At 46.5% G+C, this 22,578-nt stretch overlaps 2 protein-coding genes across 3 annotated transcripts; one reads left to right on the top strand and one right to left on the bottom strand.

The window, feature by feature from the left end:
• Positions 1–6,097: 6,097 nt before the first annotated feature.
• Hspd1 (heat shock protein family D (Hsp60) member 1) lies at positions 6,098–15,752 on the bottom strand. 2 transcript variants are annotated; one of them, XM_004871701.4, is made up of 12 exons: positions 15,596–15,752; positions 14,900–15,075; positions 12,421–12,673; positions 11,887–11,969; positions 11,028–11,123; positions 10,540–10,633; positions 10,172–10,340; positions 8,824–8,923; positions 8,012–8,257; positions 7,315–7,489; positions 6,891–7,069; positions 6,098–6,699 (listed from the first exon to the last, which is right to left on the bottom strand). In XM_004871701.4, the coding sequence occupies exons 2-12, from the start codon at positions 15,071–15,073 to the stop codon at positions 6,547–6,549; spliced, it is 1,722 nt and encodes a 573-aa protein (XP_004871758.1). In that variant the 5' UTR covers positions 15,074–15,075; positions 15,596–15,752; the 3' UTR covers positions 6,098–6,546. The 2 variants fall into 2 exon arrangements, with proteins under 2 accessions (XP_004871758.1, XP_021105458.1); XM_021249799.2 differs by having other exon boundaries at positions 15,162–15,620.
• Positions 15,753–15,950: 198 nt separating this feature from the next.
• Hspe1 (heat shock protein family E (Hsp10) member 1) lies at positions 15,951–18,121 on the top strand. The gene is made up of 4 exons (XM_004871700.3): positions 15,951–16,188; positions 16,657–16,821; positions 17,705–17,794; positions 17,874–18,121. The coding sequence occupies exons 1-4, from the start codon at positions 16,042–16,044 to the stop codon at positions 17,922–17,924; spliced, it is 453 nt and encodes a 150-aa protein (XP_004871757.1). The 5' UTR covers positions 15,951–16,041; the 3' UTR covers positions 17,925–18,121.
• The last annotated feature ends 4,457 nt before the right edge of the window (positions 18,122–22,578 follow it).

Raw genomic sequence — 22,578 nt, 5'->3', positions numbered from 1 at the left:
GTAGTCCTGGCTGATCTTGAACTCTCAATCCTCCTGCCTCAGCCACCTGATTATAAACTGACCCTCCAACCTCTCCTCCCCCCCTTCCTCCCCAGCTAGGGTCTCTCATATGCCTGCTATGCGGTGGCAAGCACCAACTGTAGCGCTGAGCTACATCCGCAGCACTTTTGTTTTTTGGTACCAGGGATGGAACTCGGGACCTTGTGAGGCAGATGGCCTGGCACTCTTATTTCGAGTTGGTCTTTTAAGTTGCTTGGGTTATCCTCAAACTTTCGATCCTCCTGCTTCGACCTCCCAAGTAGCTGGGATTGCAGGGGTGTGCCACCATGCCTGGCATCAACTTTTTTTTTGGTACCGGGGATCGAACTTGGGACCTTGTGCTTGGGAGGCAGGCAGTGGCACCACTGAGCTAAATCCCTGGCCCCTGGCATTAATTTTTTCTTTTTTTTTTTGGTACCGGGGATCGAACTCGGGACCTTGTGCTTGCGAGGCAGGTGCCGGAACCACTGAGCTAAATCCCCAGCTCTGGCATTAACTTCTTGAGTGGTGTGTGGCCTGGGGAACTGAAGAGACCCTAAGCAAGCTTCTCATTATGAGGAAGGAAGAAGGAGACAGGAGAGAAGTGGCCTCCTTGGTCTATACCCGATTGTTCAGGACAGCAGGTTGGCAGCTCGTCTGTCCTTGTGAGGAGGAAGGGCCATGAAGAGAGCTGAGGAAGGGCCATGAGGAGAGCTGAGTCACAGGAGCAGGGAACCAGCCTCGACGCCTGGCTACAGGAGATAACAGGACCCCCTTGGGTCGCCTCTGGGGAGGTCCTGGTGACTTGTGGCCACAGCCCTGACAGGCACCTGAGGCTCTTCCTCTGCCTTCCTCTGTGGGACTCTGGGCTCCCGACTTCTTGCTTTGATCTACTCCCTCAAAATGCCAGCCCAGCCTTCTGGGGGCTCCCTGAATGTGTCCCCGACTGCAGGCCACAGAGTTGACCATGCTGGGTATGGGCTGGCAACCCATCTGCAAAGCAGCCTTGCCCTTGGCCTGCTTCAGCTCTGCATCCTGCCGCAGCTTTGTTCTCCGGCGTCTCAGGCCGTCTTCCTGGTGCGCTTTCTATGGCGAATTAACCTCGAATGTGAGGACTCACGTAGTGGGTGCCTACCTAGTTCAACACGTGCTTGCTCTCCATTTCTTCGAAGACTGCAGAGGAGTCTTCACACTTTGCTGGGTGACAGGGGTGTGGACCGGACTCAGGAAGTCACCATCTTTAGTGCAGGACCTGGGTGACTGCAGGTGACGTGTAACCAGTTGCACAGCCAATGTGACACGGAGCCTTGACCCTTAGGATGAGTCTCTTCTTCATTTTTATCAGAAAGCCTTATTACCTCTTGCCATTCTTGTGTCTCGTGTCAGATACTAACATTCAGAGACTTGAAGTCTTTTGTGGAGATGAGTGCTTAGCTCTTGCATGGGCCTCCGTGCCTGTTCTTGTGTCTGTGACGTGTTCACCTGATTTGACCCTAGTAATTACTGACTTCTCAGCCTCACGGTCACGAGTCCCTCTCAAGTGCAGCTCCTTGGGAGGTTGGCTTTCTTCTTAGGCCATTGCCCTGAAGCCATCATAGGACTTGTTCCTGACCTTGCTGGGTGCTCCTGGCCGGCCCTCCTGCCTGGTGGGTTAGGCACGGGACCACTGGGAAGAGTCCTCGAGTTTTTACCCGAAACTTGCGTTTTTGGTTCTTTTGATTCTCCAAGAGGAGTCCAGCTGTGGCTATCTTGGTTGCAGCAGAAACGTCACATTTTCTCATGTTTTCCTGAAATACCAGGATCTGACTTCAGTGCCTCTCTTTCCCCTTGGCTAGCCCTTTCTCAGTCTTTGTTTTTTGAGGCAGGGTCTTGCTATGCAGCACAGGCTGGTGTGGAACTCCTGCAGAGTGCTGGGATTACAGGTGTGTACTACCATGCCTGGCTTCTTAGATCCAGGCGAGGGGTGAAGGGTGCATCAGCGTTTGCCTTCCCTTCCTCCCCTTTCCCTTTCAGGCGCACACATTTGTTCTAACACAGTTCTGGAGCTCTTTACTGTGCTTTGTTCAGAGAAATAATCCTTTGCAGAAAGGTAGGTGCAGAGCTGGGCGTGGTGGTGGATGCCCGTAATCCCAGCACTCAGGAGGCTGAGGCTAGAGGCTCAGAGTTCAAGGCCAGCCTGAGCAGCCTGACAGTGAGACTGTCTCAAAAAAAAAAAAAAAAAAGGCAGGTGCACTCTGCTTCCTTTCACAGGAAGGCCGATCCCATCTGTCTTCAGCCCCACATCTGATGGGGGCCTGGACATACTCGCTGTAGCTCCCCAGAGGATTTCCATGAACTGTCTCAGGCTTCAAGGATCCACTATTCCTGCCTCTTCACCTGCAGTCATCAGCATGTTTACCCTGCTCCCCACCAGATACCGGGGATGGAACCCAGGGCCTTCTCACTGTGCATCCCCAGACCTTTTTAGTTTTTGAGTTCTGCTAAGTCCCCTGGGCTGGGCTTGAACGTGTAGTCCACCTGCCTCAGTCCTCAGGTGCTGGGACTGCAGATGTGCGTCATCACACTCCGCTACCATTTTAATCTTGATAGTTCTACTCTTCTCCAGTATTTCTGCCATCACTTTCTAAGCAGTATGTACATTTGGATTTAGAACCTGGCTTAGACCCATGCTTCAGTCCTGGTTCCATCATTACATGTGACTATGGACATTCTTTTTTTAATTTTATTGGTACATTTTAGGTGTACAATATAATGTCATTCATCACTGGAAATTTGCACCTTTACATAATCTCTCTTGGTTCTCTTTTTTCCCCCTTCCCCTGCCCTCCCTTCAACCCCTCCATCCCTCACTATTTACAAAGACTTTGTTTCCATTTTTTCATTTTCTGGTATTAATTCCATTCCCTTTCCTTCCCCTCCCCCTCTGCCCCTTTTCTTCCTATTTCACATTATCTATTATACCTTTTAGTCCTTGTTTACACTTTGTTTCTCACACTAGAGGACTATTCAGTATTTATTTATTTATTTGGGTACTGGGGATCAAACTCAGGTCCTTGTGCTTGGGCAGCAGGCGGTGAAACCACTGAGCTAAATCCCCAGCCTGTATTCGGTATTTATACATGTGTGTCCTACTAATTTCACTTAAGAGTATCGCTTCAATGTGCATCCATTTAGGTATAAATGTCTCTAATTTCTCATTTTTTATGGCTGAGTAGTACTCCATTTTATTGAAAAACCACATTTTCTATATTCAGTCTTCAGTTGATGGGCAATTGGGCTGCTTCCAAGTTTTGGCTATTACACATTGTGCTGCTATGAACAATTCTAGGCAACAGAGACATGGCAGGGGGTATCACAACCCCCAACTTGAAACTATACTACAAAGCTACTGTGATAAAAACAGCATGGTACTGGCAAAGACACAGACATGACGACCAGTGGAACAGATTAGAAGATACAGAAACAACTTCAGACACACTCAGCACCTCATCTTTGAGAAAGGAGCCAAACACCCTCACTGGAGGAAAGATAGCCTCTTTAATAAATGGTGCTGGAAAAATTGGGTTTCAACTTGCCAAAGATTACAACTAGACATATCTCTCTCACCATGCACTAAACTAAAATCAAAATGGATTAAAGATCTTAATATTAAAATAGAAATGCTGAACCAGGTGGAACAGAGGTTAGGTAGAACTCTTGAAGACACTGGTGTAGGAAAAGATTTTATGAACAAAACCTCAGTTGCCCATGAACTAGCACAAACAATCAACAAGTGGGATCTCTTCTTATTAAAAGGCTTCTGCACAGCAAGAGAAACCACCAGCAGTGTGAAGAGACAACCCACAATGTGAGAAAAAATTTCCACCTGCTATTCCTCAGAGGCCTACTATCTAGAATCTATAAAGAACTTAAAAAAATCAGAACTCCCAAATCCTAAAATGGGCATCTGAAATGAACAGACATTTCTCAAAGAAGTAGAAATGGCAAATAAACATGAAAAAATGTTCAACATCACTGGTCATTCAAGAGATGCAAATGAAAACAACACTGAGATTCCCCCTCACTCCAGAAAGAATGGCTGCTATCATGAAATCCACCAATAACAAATGCTGGTGGGGCTGTGGGGAAAGAGGAACCCTTCTCCACTGCTGGTGGGAGTGTCGGCTGGTACAACCATTGTGGAAATCAGTATGGAGATACCTCAAAGAACTAGGACTGGAAGTCCCATTTAACCCAGATATTCCCCTGCTGGTATCTTCCCCAAAGGATTAAAAGAATCATACCACAGTGATATATGTGCACTTTCTTAAATAAGTTTAAGAAAGGGGGGCCAGGGATTTAGCTCAGTGGCTCTGCCACCTGCCTTGCAAGTGCAAGGACTGGAGTTCGATCCCCAGTATCAAAAAAAAAAAAAAAAAAAAGACTAAGAAAGGAAAACTTGCCAGTTTCTCTGGCTGCAGCTCTCGGAGGTTTTCTTGCAATAACTGCCTACGCCCTGGGCAATTCCCACTTTGCTCTTGGGTAAGAGTCCAGGCCCTTGAGTCAAAGACTGGTTGAAATTGTGCTCCAAACCTTCATGTGCGTTACTTCCCTTCAGCGGTTGTGTAACTGTGCCGTAGGCTACACAGTCCCTAACCCAGGGTTCTTGAGGGTTAAAATAACGCAAGTGCGTCCTAACACAGCCACTGTCATGGTTTAGGTCTCAATGGCCTGCAAAGCCTCATGGAGGCTTCCAGCGGACTTGCTGTTAGAAGGTGAGATCTGGAGGGAAGAGACTGCTCATCTCCCTTCCCAGCTTGAGGTGAGCAGCTTTTCCTCCACAGTGCCCTTTTGCCTTGAGCCAAAATAACCCTCCCTCTTCCTTTAAGTCATGGGTGTCGGTTATTGCATCCCAGTGAGGACAGAGAGCAGCACTTAGTGCTGTAATTGTTTCTTTTCCTGTCTCTCGCCCTGATCTAACACAACCAGAAGTCCCGAAGCCCAGGTGTTCCTTATGCTTTACCTTTCTTCTAAGAACCTACTGTTGTGTCCTCTTCACAAAAACACTTCCCTGGGATTTTTGCCAACCCTTCGTATAAACTGTTTGTTGCCACCAACTTTAGCCCAATTATGTTCTGGCAGGTTTTCTTCAGTTAACATACCATTTTCTTCATTCCCTGTAATCTGTTGCCCAGTCTTGCTTCCAATCCAAGCAAATTACCAAGGCAGAGGTATTCTAGGTGCAGGATGTAGGTCACCAAGTTTTCATCTGTGATGATGGACTTTATTTCCCCCTCTATCTCTGTCCAAACTCTTTACTCCAAGGTTAAGACCATCTGCCTAAATGCCTCACTTACAGCAGCAGCCCAGGGCCATGCTGAGCAGACTGGGCTAGAGCAAGTCCACGTGCTACAGTTTGAACCGATTACATCCTTGCTAGATAAAAACTCTCCTAGATGCTGTTATAATCAAGCCAAACTAAAAGCATCACATCACCTCTCAGATCAGTATACACCAACACGTCACCATTAGCTTAAAGTTTGTACTCCACTCTCCAGTAGGGATCAAGTACATGGAACCACAACCCATTTCTTCTTAAATCAGGGGTCTCCTCTAGCCTTGGGTTTCCCAGAAGACAGATTTTCCAAGGACTGGGATGAGATGGTTTCAGGGTGATTCAGGGGACACAACCTAGATCCTTGCAGAAATGGAAGCTGACCAGATGGGAAGCCGAGCTCAGGCCACAAACCCTTACGGGGCAGGGCAGGGCCAGGCCCCTGCTTTGAGCTACATGTGAAGAGGAAACGTGGAGCAGCTCAGTGGTAGAGTGTTTGACTAGCACACCCAGCCCGTTTCGATCCTAGCCTTGGGCCAGGCCTGTAAGATTCCCTTCCCTCAGATGGGGAAATGACAATACTAAGGAGTGACAGAGCTGAATCCAATGGGTGCTTGGCAGCTCTCTGAACCTCTCCCATCGCCATCTCCCCTGGTCTGTACCAAGTGCTATGGCTGCAGTGGTTTCCACCATGCTGGCTCCGCCCCTTGGTGGCAGCATCCTCACTTGTCTGGTTCCACATCATGACAAGGTTAACACAATCACTAACTTTAAACAGATTTTTATTACACAAAGGTTGTCACATAACTGGTTTTCTCTACTCTGTACACAATTACTCCTCTCCACAGAAAGGCTGCTTCTGAACTTTTCGTCTGTGATGGCAAGCACTAGAATCCTGACTGTAACAGAATAGTAGTAGAAGTGCCTCCGTGATTAAGTTGAAAGCAGTACACTGGTATGTGGCTCTGGCACCTAGTTTCAGGAATGTACAAATGCTTTTGTATTCAAAAATACAAAATAAATTATCTGTAGGCATGGACAATGACAGCAGTAAACCATTATATATTGTAACTGAAACCAGCAATGATGGGTGTGTGATTTCCTTACATTAGCCAGCCTTCATTTCCTTTATCCGAATTCTCCAGTTACTGGGAAGGACCCTGCGTGGAGCTTCCTGTCACAGTTCATCAGCAAGGGCCACGTGCTACTCTAGGCTAGAACATGCCGCCGCCCATCCCGCCACCCATCCCGCCCATGGCGCCCATGGCCGGGTCCTTCTCCTCCTTAGGGATTTCTGTGACCACGACTTCTGCCGTAGTTAACAGAGAGGCCACCCCCGCAGCATCCAGCAAAGCAGTTCTTACAACCTAGAGAAAATGTAAGGAAACATTACTTCTCTGACAGCTTCATGTCTCAGAAGGACTGGAAGAATGTTTAGAAAATGCTCAATGGGGCCGGGGATTTAGCTCAGTGGTTCGGGCACCTGCGGTGCAAGCGCAAGGTCCCAAATTTGATCCCTGGTACTAAAAAAGAAAAAAGAAAATGCTCAATGATTTACCTTTGTTGGATCAATGATGCCTTTCTCTACCATATTCACAAAGTCTCCGAGCATAGCGTCATAGCCAACCTCAGAGGAGCTCTGCAGGATTTTCTCAACTATCAAAGATCCTTCCACGCCTGCATTCTTAGCAATGGTCATCGCAGGAATCTTCAGTGTTCTTTTAATAATTTCTATACCTATAGAGTAGTTTTAGCAACTTTAGTTCTTTTATAATATGCAATCATACAACTCGAGTATGTAAGTAGGAAAATCCAATCGTCAACACTGCAAAGATCTGTTCCCTGCATTATTAGCTCTGGCACCAGCACTATTTGATTTTCACTACCCAACTTTTGGTATTCAGGCAACTGCAATCTGCTGCTATTATAGGAAGACACAATCGGGGCACAACAAACCTGTCTGAAAGGTCACTTTTCCTTACCAATTTTTTGATCTTCATTAGCAGGAGTTAAGGCGTCGAGGGCGGGAATGCACCGAAGCAGGGCACAACCGCCCCCCAGCACGATGCCTTCTTCCACAGCTGCCCTCGTAGCATTGAGGGCATCTGTGACCCTGTCCTTCTTCTCATTCACCTCGACATCACTTGTCCCACCAACCTGGAGATGAAAACAGCTCCAGTTAGTATGGCCTCCCCCAGTAAATATGCCCACTGCCAAAAAAGCCGCTTAAAATGAGGGCTGGAGATACAGCGCAGTAGTAGTGTCCCTCGGTTTCTCAGCTAAAAATCAAAACCACCTTGTTTACACAAAGAGCAATCCTAAAGAAATCAGGCTGCCCATCTGTCGTGAGTGCATGACTCAGCAACAGCCGTGGCTGAATGTAGTTTTCAGGTAAGAGACCCAACTCGAGTCCTAGTCTCATGAACATGTTTTCTATAGCAGCTGCCCTGAAACAGGCTCAACCAATCTGAGAAAGGAACAGGTGGTAGAGCCCTTAGCTATTACATGTAAGGAAGCACTCCCTGGGTTTGATCCTCATACCACACACACCAAAATTTGTTAAGAGGCCATAATGGAAATTTCCATGAAGTTACTTCCTCAAATAATCTGTTCAGTCATCATCAGGAAAGGCCACAGAAGCTAAAGGACTCTGAAGTTGAGCGTAGTCCATGAGCCTACCTTCAGCACAGCCACTCCATCTGAAAGCTTCGCCAGTCGCTCATTCAGTTTCTCCTTCTCATATTCACTGGTTGTGATTTCTAATTGCTCAGTGATTTCTTGAATACGTTTTTCAATTTGTGCTTTGTCACCTTTGCCTTTCAAAAGCAGGGCATCATCTTTGGTCACAATGACCTCTCCAACTTTTCCTAAGTCATGGGCTTGAACATCTTCAAGATTTAGGGTTAACCCCTCTTCTCCAAAGACCTACAAAAATGTTTAAAAGTGAACAAATTGCAGGTGTTTTGACAAAAGAATCATCCTGAAATATTGTTTCTTTGAAGTAAGAGTTGTAAGGCCATGGCTAGTCCAGAACATGATTCATTTCATAGTCATCCACTGCATTTCCTACACCTCACCATCACAACTCTGCCATTAGTACCAGTTTTGAGAAACCAAACACCCAAGGCCACACTTATTGGTAAAATCAGCACAACCCCACACGGCTACTCTTAAGTTCTCTGTGCTATCTATCATATGCTTTCAAAATTGAAGACACTTGGGCCGGGGATTTAGCTCAGTGGTTTCGCCACCTGCTGTGCAAGCGAAAGAACCCGAGTTTGATCCCTGGCACCAAAAAAAAAAAAAAAAATTGAAGACACTTAACCTTTGGGCCAGACTCAAGGCAAGCTAGAGATGAAAGGGAGGACCTTAATCTAACCCCACCTCCCAAATACGCAGTAGTGTTCAGTGCCACCTGCTTGTGAAAGTGTGCTTTCTGCTGTACACTTAAGACTCCCAAGTACCTAACATCCAGGAGCCCTTTTACTTACTGCACCACCAGTGGCAATAGCCATGTCTTTCAGCTGATTCTTCCTATTGTCACCGAACCCTGGAGCTTTGACTGCGACAACCTGAAGACCAACCTTTAGCCTGTGAAAAACAGTTCATGATAAGACTAAATGGAAAAAAGAAAACACCTCACTTAGTTCTGGAGCTACCAAGACTTTTTAGGACTCCTACCCTTTTTTGCTCCCTAACAACTTTTGGTCAAATTAAGACAAACAAGGGCTATTTTCTTTTTTTTCTTAGTACCAGGGATGGAACTCAGGATCTTGCACTTTCGAGCCAGGTGTGGTGGGTGCCACTGAGCTAAATCCCGGCAAATAAGGGCTATTTTCTACTCATCTTTACTGTTCCGATCTGACAAACTGCTGGCCTTACAACAGCCAAGACCAAGTCCATCAGATTAAAGGATAAACTGATTTAACTGTTTTGTGAGTGATGGAAAAACAGTAATTATTAAATTTTAGCTAGTTATCTATTAAAACTAAGTTTGAAGAAGGAACATTCTGATTTCGCCCTATGTAAGTGTTACTCAAAGTTGACAGTACTTTTACAGTCACCTGAAATTTTATCAGCTATACAAATACTTGGAATTTACAATCAAGAAATGTCCACCCGAGAGCAGCCTGTAAGACAAAAATTCCAAACTGCAACAAAGCTGGTCTATTCACTAGGAAGCCAAATTAAAAATCAGAGGAAGCGCTGGGTGTGGTGGCACATGCTTGTAACTCTAGCACTGGAGCAGGAGGGTCACCGAGTTCTAGGCCAGCCTGGGCTCCACAGTGAGTCCAAGGCCAGCCTGAATGACATAGTGAGACCGTGTCTCAGAAAACCAGAAGATAAAAGGATTTAAATAAAAATAAGCAAAGAGACCTCACTTTAGACTGAGTGGTGATTTCCCTATTTCATATCATTTATTAAACATCTAAATTATTCCTTGTTGCTGAGAATTAAACTGGGTCCACAACACATGCTGGGCAAGTGTCGCACCACTGAGCCACACCCCCAGACTGTCTTGGTAAAGACACTCAGCCACACACCTTCCAAAGCTGTTAACAAGGGATCGAACTCGGGTCCCTGTGCTTTTGAGGCAGGCGGCGGAACCACTGAGCTACATCCCTGGCCCTCAATAGCCTACCTTAAGAAAAAGCTGCACAAAATGCTAAGGACTTTGGGGTACCACTCAAAACAACTGAAACACAAGGCTCCATGGAACACGTTTATTATACACTACTGCTCTGGACACACAAAAAGATCCAATGTGGGGTCTGTGATGTAGATTTCAAAGAGCAACACTGTATAATTCTGTTTTGCATTAGAAATGTAAACTATTACCTGTTCAAAACCAGGGTACTAAGAGCTTCTCCGTCAACATCCTCAGCAATTATGACCAAGGGCTTCCGGTGAGCATTGGCGATTTCAAGAGCAGGTACAATGGACTGGACACTAGAAATCTTCTTCTCACTCAGTAGAATATAGGCATCCTGGAATTCGCACTTCTGACCTGCAATTTTGAGAAAATGAATACAATGTACTTAAGTGAAAAACTAACCTGAAGCTCTAAAACACCTTAAGAGCCTTTTCCTCTTTATTGTACATAACTTTTGGAACGTTATGAATTCATTTTTAGAGGTATGCCACCAACTAAAGTCTATGTTAACAAAGTACTGAATCCTAAAAATCTGTTACTGATTTGCTCTTACCTTTTGATGTATTAATAAAGTATGGAGAAATATATCCTCGATCAAACTTCATGCCTTCAATAATTTCCAATTCATCATTCAAGGTTTTTCCATCCTACAAAAAGCCAAAAAATGAGGATTTCATGGAAAATACATAAAACCTGGAATTCTAGAGCAGATTAATGAAAAGGTGCCCCCTCCCCTAAGATAATGAGGGATTCAGGAAAAATACACAACTGCCCCAGAGCATCCAGCTCCACTTCTGGAAAAATGTTCCAAAGTGGATACTTGAATGATTCTTCCATTAGAGTAGATGCTATTATTGTGCAAGCAGATTCTTTCCAGGAAGCCAAGGGTACCCGGTCACACCAACGAGCTTTCCCACTTCTGGTCAGACTCATTAGAAGACCCTCGCCAGCCCCTGGGCTGCGCACAGCCTGTGACCCGGCTTGTGGGGCAGCTTGACAACAGCACAGTTCTGGGGCAGGAGCACCACACACTTCACTTGCCTTCACTGTGATGACGCCCTTCCTCCCAACCTTCTTCATGGCATCAGATATGATGTTGCCAATTTCCTTGTCACCATTTGCAGAAATTGTAGCAACCTGAAATAGTTAAGTAACTCTTCCAAATGAAATAGTAAAGCTAGTTTCCCCAACTCCCTTTCCCTTTCCTAGTACATTTATAACAGACACAGAGGGAAATATGTATGATTAGAGTGCAATAATTTTAATGAACCGACTGTCCACTGTGGTGCTGGAGACTGACCCCAGGGCCCGTGCATTCGGGCAAACATTCTTCTTCACTGAGCCACACCCCCAGCCCACCAATTCTGTCTGTTTGTTACTTGGCTACATTTTGGGGAGGAGGCAGCTATGTTAAAATGAGAAGTAAAGCTGACTTCATTTACTTTCCCTTATGAAATGTGGTGACATCAGAAACCGATGACAAGTCTGCACATTCAGACTCGAGGGTTTAACTCAGCAGTAGAGGGCTTGTCCAGCATGCAAAAGCCCCACAGAACACACCGCTGAACGGCTAAGGCCATCTTCACACATACAAACCTGTTTAGACCCCTGCAGTCTGAAAAATGACAACTTATTAAAATACAAATTATGACGTGAGTGTAGTGGCCTGTGCCTGTAATGTCCACACTCAAAAGGCTAAGACAGGAGCATCACAAGTTCAAGGCCAGCCTGAGATACACAGAAAGACCCTGTCCCAAAAATTCCAAGTTATGGTTCTTTGCCAAAGCTTTATCAAGAAAAATGCTCCCAAGGTCAGTGACTGGAGAGCACTATTCTGACATTAGTGTGTGATCAGAAACAACCACAGGGCTATTAATTTACTTTAAAAAAAAGTCCTTACCTGAGCAATTTCTTCGGGAGTTGTCACAGGTTTAGACTGTTTTTTAAGTTCAGCAATCACAGCGTCAACAGCTAACATCACACCTGGTTCAAGAATTTACATCACTGCAGTGCTTATTCTCATGGACCCCACAGCAAGTAGAAGTACAAGTCGTGATTCCCGACAGGTACTTTAATACCTTGACATTAAGTGAACATAGAGCTTCTGTGCCTGCACTCTTCATAACACACACAGTGGGATGGCATGCCCCGAAACAGCAATTCCCCATTAACACAGTGAAGCCCCAACCACCACAAGCAACCTGAGAGCTGGACCAAGAGAAGGCGGACACACACGGCATTCAGCACGGCCAGGTAAGCCATTCTGAGTCCCATCACATCTGCTCCCCACAGGGTGCACCACACTTCTCACCTCTGTCCCACGACGTGGAACAGGACCAGAATGCACAACACCCTTACTTTCGCTAAAAGGCACAATTCCTGCCACCAGAATTCTCTCCGGTCGTAGTGAACACAAAGAGACGACCCTTCCTACCTCTCCTGATCTCCACGGGGTTTGCGCCTTTGCTGATCTTCTCGAAGCCTTCCTTGGCAATGGAGCGCGCTAGCACAGTTGCAGTGGTGGTGCCGTCTCCTGCTTCTTCATTTGTGTTGTTGGCAACATCTTGCACAAGTTTAGCCCCAATATTTTTGTATTTGTCTTTTAAATCAATTGACTTTGCAACAGTCACGCCATCTTTTGTTACTTTGGGACTTCCCCAACTCTGTTCAATGATCACGGTTCTTCCCTGTAAGCGTAGAGGAAAAGTGTCAGGATCAAACGCTAAGGGTTAGATAGGAAAGATCAGTCTCCAGTAATAACACAAGCTGCGTCCCCTCACCCACAGTACTGGTAACTGAATTCTGGGCCTTAGCACTGAGCTGCATTCCAGCTCTTTTCATTTTTGAGACACTGTCTTGCTAAGTCAATAAACTGCCCAAGCTGATGTTCAACTTGTAACCAACCCTCCTGCTTCTGTCTCCCCCCATACTGAGATTATAGGTGTGGGCCACTGGGCCCAGTTCAACTTGTTTTTTAAAGACAAAGTCTCCTTGCGACAGTTCAGGCTGGCCTCAAGCTCGGGGCAATCCTCCTGCCTCAGCTAGCTTTCTAAATGCTGGGAGTACTGGGATTAAAGGCGTTCGCCACCAAGCCTGGCATCAATTTTCTTATCAATCCTGCATCATGAATCTCAATTCTGAACGTGTAATCCTCCTGCCTCTGCCGCCAAGATGCTGAGAATCTAGGTCCATACCACCAGGCCCAGCTTAAATTGTCTTCATCAGTCCTGCAACATGAATCTCAAGTACAAGTTCATCAATATTCTTTGTCCACAGACAAAATGACTTTTGTTTCTCTGCCAAGAGCAGATACTGAATTAGGTATCACAGATGAGAACTGTAATCACTTATCAGATAACATACCAGAAAATTCTTCATATCATGTATACTTGTTTTGACTGGCGCCTGTTATTTTTGATGGTAATATAATTTGCTCTAAAATTTACTCTGGGAGGCTGAGGCAGGAGGATCGCAAGTTTGAAAGCCTGAGCAACTGAGTGAGACTGTCTCAAAAAAGGGACTGGAGTGGTTCCGAGGCCTGCCTCACAAGTGCAAGGTCCTGAGTTTGATCCCCAGTAGCAAAAAGAAGGGACTGGGGATGCAGCTCAAAATGAAAGGCCCAGGTTCAATTCTTAGTATAATGAATAATTTAGTTAACAAAATACTAACCACTATGGCAAGAACAGTGTGACTACAGGGTGTGGTGGCATATGCATGTAACCCAAGCACTCAGGAGGCTGAGGCAGGAGGACTGCCATGAATTTGAGGCTTGCCCTGGGCTGCATGGTGACTTCAAGGCCAGCCTGAACTATATAGGGAGACCTTGTCTCACAAAAAAAAAAAAAAAGTGTGATTTTTCCAGGTTCTCTCAACATAAAGACTTCAAACATGGCAAAATTTGCATCTTTTGGATTTGGCCCAAGCTACTTTCTGTTCCTGAGCTGTACAAACAGTATACATACTATTTTAGACAGTGCTTTAGATTCCTGATACTTGAATTATGTTCAATTTAATATGAAGCATCATGTGACTCTACCCACCTTCAAAGGCCAGCCTGGGCTACACAGTGAGACTCTGTCTCAAACAACAAAAAGCAAACCTCCTGGAAGTATTACTCCTCCCTATTAAATGACAATTTTAACCACTTGAACAGAAGGCAGGAAAACATGGAGTAAAATTAGTGTAACAAAAGAAATCAGATGCTTCTGTTTCATGACAGAGTGTTACTGTTTTCCAAGTGCAGATGAAAAAAGTTATGGAGAACATGGTGGCAAGGGCTGTAAGAACACAAATGCACTCAAGGCCACCCAAAAGTACACTTAAAAACAGAAACTGAGCCGGAATTCAGTGGTAGAACCCTTGCCTAATGTACACAAGGCCCCAGATTCAATCCCCAGTAACGCTAACCACAGAAAAAGCTAAGTTTTATGTTAGTATATTTACCATTTACTGTAAGTGAAAAACAAAAAATTAATACCTACAGACACATGCTTTAAGCATTATTACACGTTAGGCTAATATTTTCTCTACGCTTAGCACAGGTACTGGGAAAGGATCCAAAATTTAATTCAAGCAGAAGAAAGATTAAGAATCCAGCCTGAGCTATAAGTTACCAACCAGTTACATCACACACTGTACAGTTTCAGAGACACGGTTGAGGTAGCTCAAATTTCAAGACCATCAAGCCTAAGACCATCCGGTCTAGGCAAAACCAAACCCAAACCCATTTGTAAGTGGATGCCGAGTACCGTCCATAGTTCAGTGTGACCACCTGCAAGCTGTCCCTCCCCAGGGTGTAGCTCAGTGCGAGTGCTTGCTTAGCATGTTCGAGGCCTTGGGTTCAATCCCCAGCACCGCAAAACAAAGCCCCTCGTTATTTCTTAGTTAATGTGTAATTATGAAAGCACTGGTACCTTTGGCCCCATTGTAACGGCGACGGCGTCGGCCAGGAGGTCTACACCCTGAAGCATGAGGGCGCGGGCGTCCGCACCGAATTTCACGTCTTTGGCATAAGCTCGAGTGAGCTGCGGGGCCAGCGCCCGGAACACTGGTCTAGCCTGGCGAAGGACGGCGGGTAGCCGGAGCATTTCTGCGGGGAAGGAAGCCACGGTCAGCACCACCGCGTGTCGCAGCGCACGTGTCCCCACCCCCGTCCGGGGACCTGGATCACAGTACCCGCGCAGGCCAGGCGGAGGCGGATACCCCCAGCAGGGACACGCAGTTCCTCCGCCCGCGTGGGTTAGCTGCCACCCCGGAAACGTCCCGGAGCACAGGCCCCCCAGAAGTGCCCCGGGGAAACAGGCAGGGGAGGGTGGCCGGGAGCACCCGGGCGCAGTTCCGGCGGCGCAGGGTCCGCAGGCACTTCGCTGGGCGCCGCTCTCCGGGCGCCCCGGGCAAGGTCACGCAGGAGACGGAGGGGAGTGGCCCTCCGTCCGGCGCTGCTCCGACCCTAGGGGTGCGGTGGGGCCCGGATCGCCGCCCGCACCGCCCCCCGGTCGGGCTCCACGTGACGGTGCGCGCGGGCCCGCAGGCCTGCAGGCCGCACGCTCAGAGCTCGGCTTCAGCGCCCGCGGGAAGAGGCCGGCCCGGGCCAGGCCGAGGCCCCGTACCTGCGGGGCAGCGGCGAGAGGACACGCAGTGAGGAAGGCCGTCGGCGGCGAGTGAGGACGCTGCGCCGGGCGCGCGCGGCAATGAGCGCGAGTCCCCGCCCTCCCCGCGGCCCCGCGTGCGCGCCGGCCCCGCCCCGGCCCCGCCTCCGGCCCGGCAATCTGCATGCGCCTCGCGCGAGCCCCGCCCTCTGCTGCCGGGCCGCGCTGCGTGGCGGACTCCTCACGCTCTCCGGCCACTTTAAGCTGATTCCGGGGCCTCGCTTGGTTCCAGAACTTTCCAGAAACCCCGCGCTCTCCTCGGTTCAAGGGTCACGTTACGTCACTTCCGGGCGGGGACGGCGCTGGTCCTTCTTTCACCTCCACGTAGGGGCCTAGAACAGCCTAGAAAGAGGTCCTCTTCCGTCTGGCCCCGCCCCCGCAGCCGCGGCCAATCCTGGCGCCCACTGATGGGGGCGTGCCCGGGGCGGGGCCGGGCGGGAGCGAGCACGCCTGCGCGCCGCGCTGCCTTTTCACGTGTCCCGAGGCCGGAGTGCGGGTCTCGCCTTGCTGCGCTAGCGGACAGCGGAGTCTTGAGGTCCGGGGCAGCCGCCATGGTGAGTCCCACAGGTCCGACCGCAGGCCAGCTCAGTGGCCGGGACCCTGTGCCCTGCAGAGTGGCCGGACCGCCCCTTCCTTCCTCCCGAGCTCTGTCACGCGCGGAGTCGGGACGCGCGAGGCCCTGCAGTTCGCAGGTTTTGGGGTGCGATGCCCTGGAGAAAGCATGGCCCCGGCAGAGGTCCAGGCCCCGGGTTTCCTGCAAATTGCCGATATCGGGAGGAAGGAAGATGCTTGAGCTGGGTAAACCACGGTTGCCCTTAAACGTAGTCTGGTTGCAACGACGACCCCTAACGACCTACGGAGGGGAAATCACACTCGCAGCGGCAGACGCCTCCCCCGAACGGATAATCTGAACTGGGCTGTTAATCCCGAAAGCCAGGCCGCGCTCTACAAAACGGTTGCATGGCACCGGCTGTTGAACATGTAATTTCTTAGTGGTCTCACCTCAACGTTTCTCTCCACAGGCAGGACAGGCATTTAGGAAGTTTCTCCCGCTGTTTGACCGAGTATTGGTTGAAAGGAGCGCAGCCGAAACTGTCACCAAGGGAGGCATTATGCTTCCAGAAAAATCTCAAGGCAAAGTACTGCAGGCAACTGTGGTAGCTGTGGGATCGGGCTCTAAGGGAAAGGTAACAAGGCCTGTCGTGGGATTAATTTTGTGTGTGAAATAGAAGAAAAAACTCCTGGGTTATTAAAGTAGCCGCCTTATTTCCAAGATAATCTCTTATTTCACCCTAAGGAAAATGATTGTAAAATTAACTTGCTTGCTTTCGATGGTGTGCATTTCCAGAGTCTTTAAAATTGCTTTTAGTAACTATTTGGTCGCCAAGTCTGCCCATTGTGTTCCTCACATTATAAATTTCTGGTTAGACAAAGGATTATAGTTTGGTGGGGCTTTGTAATAACTGACCCTGAGCTGTTGGTTTCACCTCTTAACACTGAACTTGCGCTGGCTGTGTAACTGTGGGACTCAGTTGTTGCACCTGTAACAGGAGCAGGTTGAGCTGTTCCTCAGGGCTTCTCCAATTACGGAGTTAGGCTGTGGGCCTCAAAAGTGTCAGCCAAAATGCTCAGTAAGTGACTACTGTGTGTATTTGTATTTTCAGGTCAAATATGGTAACTGCACTGATCTTAAGTTTTCGTGGAGAGAAGTCAAGGATGACCATTTCATACATGGTTTTAAAAATTGCTTTATTTCAGAGACCATAAGTTAATATTTAACATTTACAGTTAGCTTTGGTTAGCTAACGATAGTTTTTCCCTTTTTAGTTCTAAACACTGCAATCAGGTTTTAGTTTAAGCCACCGTATGTTCATTGTTTCAATTTGCGTTTCTACAATAATAGTTGTGAGGAACTATAATTTTAGTACAAATTAATATCACTTAACCACTTAGTACGTTTTCAACGTACTGTATTTGAGTGATCACATTTCATCGGTTGTAGTGTTATATAAATTAGTTACATATTGATGTACTAATGTCTTTCCTAATAAACTTATTTATTTTCTAAAGGGCGGAGAGATTCAGCCAGTGAGTGTGAAAGTTGGCGATAAAGTTCTTCTTCCAGAATATGGAGGCACCAAAGTAGTTCTAGATGACAAGGTACGTAAACTTACTCATTCTAAAAAGATGGTGAATATTTGTTCCTACCTGTCTTAACTGAAGGTTTATCTGTTTGTAGGATTATTTCTTATTTAGAGATGGTGACATTCTTGGAAAATATGTGGAGTGAAGTAAATCACTGTTGAAATGGCATCACAATGCTGCCCATTCCACTGAAGTTCTGCAGTCTTTCATCATGTAAATAATTTCCATGTCTCTTTTATAATAAACTGATGATAGCTAAACTAATGACATCCATTGTCTGAAGTTTAGTTTCACTGTACTGGTATACACATTTCCAAATAAAATATGTAAATGAGTGGTTAATCTTTTATTAAGTAATTTAAAGTGACTTTAGAGCTCGATATTTCAGCTGATCTGCAGAGAATTTTGCACAGCAACAGTTTCTAGGTAAATAGTTTTCATGCTGAACATAACTTCACATAGATGATTGACATTGATACAAAGCCACTGATTTAGTTAGGCTTTTTTTTTTGGTAGGAGGCCTACTGGGGATGGAACTCTGGACCTTGTGCTTATGAGGCAGGCTGTGGCACCACTGAGGTAAATCCCCAGCCCTTTTTTTTTTTTTTTTAATTAGGCTTTTAAGGAAATAAAGTTAGTAACATTCTGGCTTCAGATGTAACAAACTTTTAGTAGAATACACTTTTCTGCCCCAAGAGACTAGTGTTCTTTTATGTTTTCTTCTTTCAGTTCTATATTTAGAAACTTCCTGCACAAATACTTGTATTTTGGGTGTGTAGTCTGTGTGCACATGTCCCGTTGCTGGGTATTGAACCCAGGGCTTTGAATCGAGTTATCCCGGGACCTTGTTTTTTGTTTTGAGACGACAACTTGCTAAGTTGTCCAGGCTAGCTCAAATTGTGATCCTCCTGCCTCAGCCTCCCAGAGGGCTGGAATTAGGGGTATACACCAGCCTGCCCGGCTTACATTTCGTTTTTGGCACCACAACATACTGGCAAAAAATTCAAAGCAAGACATCATGGCTATCATAGAGTGCCTTTTTTCAGGAGACACTAGCAGAAATAGCTCTTCAGATGCATCTTCAAGTGTTTGGGTAGGTGATGACTGGCTTAATTTTTAAACAATTGAGCTAAGTGCTAGTCTCATCTTGCAGGTGATACTGAAGGACCAAGAGGTTAAAAGCCAAAGTCACCCAGCTCAGCGGGAAGTGGCACGCTGGGTTTGGACACAGTCACTTCAGATGCTGATTAAAACTTAGTCCTTTATGGCCTCTGCTACCTTTCTACTTCTAAGCATTTAGTGCAGTTTTCAGTTACGGTGACACACAGGTATGAAGTGTGAGTAGCAGCAAATAGTGTCTGGTATGTAGTAATCAGTGCTTGTTAAAGTTAGTAAGAATGGATGGACTGACAGGGATGGTTGATCTGTGCACAGCAGCTAGGGAGAGGAGTTAACATGTAGACCCAGACAGTCCTATACCAGGGCGCATGGCCCCACACTGTGCTACCTCAGCCAGCAGCTCTGTAGCATAGGAGTCTGTGAGTGCTAAGTACTCAGCATCTTTCTAGTCTAATTTACTTGCAAACTAGTTGATACCTTGTAAAGGTTGTGTCCCACATATAATTTTGGAGTGCTGGGGATTGAACCCAGGGCCAGCATGCTAAGCAAGCACTCTACCATTTTTAAGTAGACAGGTCTAAATGAGGTGGTGGTAAATGGCATGGAATGATGGTCTGACTTGGTCATTCACTGACTAAAGTGTGCAGTTTCAGCTTTTCAGAAGCCCAGAGCCTCGGGCTATGTAAGTTCTCTTCCACTGAGCTGACCCCTGCCCCAGCCCTAGAAGCGTGCACTTTTAATGTGTGTGTTCATATTTATGCGGTGTTCATGTCTGGAATTCTGAGGCTTAATTTTTGTCAAATTTAGATACTAGGGATGTGCCTAAAAGCTCACCAGAGTTCAAACAATTCATCCATTTCACACCGTGTATCAAGCCCAGCTAGATAATGGGCCTTCACAGCAGAACCTTGGGAGCAAGCACAAGTCTGTGTGAGCAGTCAGAATTGTGCTTTTTCTTCCTTTCTGTAAAAAAAGTTTTTAGATTCTTTTCACCTTTATCCTTTGTAGCATTTTCCAGTTGAGCAAAAGGTAAATAACAACATACTGGTCTGAAATGTAGTTCTGCATTCCCAAGGCCTTAAACTTCTCACAACAAAGTTCTTCGTCCTGTTTTACCATAATCTCACTATCTAAAAAAAAGATTTATTTTTTAAGCAATTCTGCCAGGCAAGCAATGAGACTACTTGTGTCATACAAAATCCTGACTTAGCAGATTTGGATGGGGCCTGAGAATGGATGCCAGGTAACTGCAAGGGCGAATCAAGGTGGAAAACTCAGATCTCAAAGCCTCTTTGCTCGGGTTTCTGGACAGCTTTGGAGATTAATGGGAAGACCCTGGCCTTCAGACTGGGTTCCTCCTTGCCAACTTCCCAGACACGGGGCCTTGAGCAAGTTTCCTCATCTCTCCTGCGTCAAGTTCCCTTGTTCTTTCTGATAAGCGTTTTCCTCCCCTTTCATTCTGGCTTTGATTTTGGTTGTATTCAGCACTTGCAGGAAGTCACTTTGGTGAATTTGAATTAATGTTTTCCTTTTTGGCTTCTGGGTGTTACATCAAACTGAAAAGTTCTCCAATATTTAAAAGTTCTACTATGGTTTCTTCAAGTACTTGAAGTTTTTAAAAAATAGTGTAATTGTGGCTATATCTGGAGGTTTTCCTGTTGAAAGACTCAGGGAGGACTAGGGATGTAGTGGAGGGGTAGAAAACATGCCTAGCATGTGCAAGGCCCTGGGTTCAATCCCTAACCTGTTACAGATAAAACCCTGAAGACAAGTACAGTTGTACAGTTTAGCATCAAAGCCAGGTGGGGTGGTGCATGCCTGAAATTCCAGCACTTGGGGAGACCGAGTTAGGATTGCCAAGTTTGAGCCCAGCCTGGGCTACTTACCAAATTAGACCCTGTCCCAAAATTAAAATGTGTGTGTGTGTGTTAAGGTCTCACGGATCCCAGGCTGGCCTTGGCCTTGAACTCTTGGTGATTCTCCTTCAGCCTGTTGAGTGTTGGGATTCCAGGCATCTTAAACTCATTTTTAAAACATGCCAGGCATTTTTCTAAGCAGTGGTGATGCAAGGATGAGTAAGACAGAATAGAGTGAACAACTAAAGCATAATTTTAGAGATTAGTGTGAAGAAAGTTGACCTTTTGGCAGAAGGCCTCAGTTTCTCACTGTGTAGACCCTTCCTAAGGCTGCTCTCTTACCTAGGCAAGTGCTGTAAGGCGGAAGCTGCTGTTTATTATTATTATTACTATTATTTTGCACCACTGGGCATTGAACCCAGGGCTTTTGCATTGAGCTACATCCCCCAGCCCTTTTTATGTTATGTTACTGGTTTTATTGAGACAAAGTCTTGGCTATGTAGTTCAGGCAGGCCTCCAACTCCTGGTAATCCTCCTGTCTTGGCCTCCGGTGTGCTGGGATTTTCTTTTTTTTTTTTGTATCAGGGATAGAACTTGACCTTGCGCTTGCCAGGCAGGCGCTGTGCCACTGAGCTAAATCCCTGGCCCCCTGACTTATTTTTTGAGACAGGATCTTGCTAAGTTGCCCAGGATGGGCTTGAATTTGCAGTGCTCCTGCCTCAGCCTCAGAGTGCTGGGATTACAGTGGTTTATCACATCTGGCTTCTATGACCTAATGAGAAGTCACTCTTCATTTCCACAATGAGGCATTTTTATAGGTCACCCTACTCCATGTGAAAGGTTACCCGAGGAGGGGAAACACCAGAAGACAGTTGTCACTGTGAGCCATCTCAGAGGCTGGTGACCACAATCAACGATGTAATCGAACGTTATTCTGGAATGTTGCTGTCCTAGGAGAAAAATAACCATGAGAGCTCAGTGTCTCATTTGTAGGCAAATTTCTCTTTAAGTATGAACTCTGTACATCCAAGCAATGATGTCTGTTACAACTGTAATACAGAAAAAATCATGTTCCTGTAACTTGCTGAAGATATATAAAGACATGTATAGGGGCTGGGGATTTAGCTCAGTGGTTTCACTGCCTGCTGTGCAAGCACAAGGACCCGAGTTTGATTCCCTGTACCAAAAAAAAAAAAAGAAAGAAAAAAAGACGTATAGGCACTGATTGTTCATCTACGAGCACTCTCTGCACGCCTCCTTGCTCTAGCTCATCCTGCCCCTCTGCATTTGGATCCCCCCACACTTTAGGCACCTTGCAGCTGCTGGGTACATCACGTACTGATCTAATTCACTCTCAGCCTGGCTCACTTCAAGCCAAGATAGTTGCTGCACTCCTAGCCCTGGCAGTGCCCAGTGGCAGGAAAAAGCTATCTCCTTTGGTATTTCCTCCTTCGGAAGAAAACCTCCAGAGACCTCCTTCAATACTTCTTTATGCGAAAGCAATCCCCCACAGTTCCCTGAATAATCACGGGCTTAGGCTAAGACATTTGTCCCTTGGCTGCAGATGGGTTTCCCTTTCCTTGGTCACAGGGACCACAAGACCAGAGTCTGTTGCAAAAGTGCTAAGAGTGAGCAGGGTTAGCACCTTGGAGCTGGCGCTGGGAGCACGCAATTAGTCACTGCCAGTCACCCAGCTCTGGACCCACTCAAGACCCTCTCTTGTCCACTGCTTTCGTCTTTGAAGGCTATGGAATGGCTCCTCAGGATCCTCAAAGACACGTTGACATTTTCTTTTTGTGGAAACCGTGGCCTTGTTCACAGGAA

This window comes from Heterocephalus glaber, unplaced genomic scaffold (genome assembly GCF_053883595.1).
Source record: "Heterocephalus glaber isolate CG9 unplaced genomic scaffold, H.glaber_assembly_v1.0 deba00001743, whole genome shotgun sequence".
Classification (NCBI taxonomy): Eukaryota; Metazoa; Chordata; class Mammalia; order Rodentia; family Bathyergidae; genus Heterocephalus; species Heterocephalus glaber.
The sequence above is the reverse complement of the archived record's forward strand: the minus strand, read 5'-3'. Positions and strand labels throughout refer to the sequence as shown.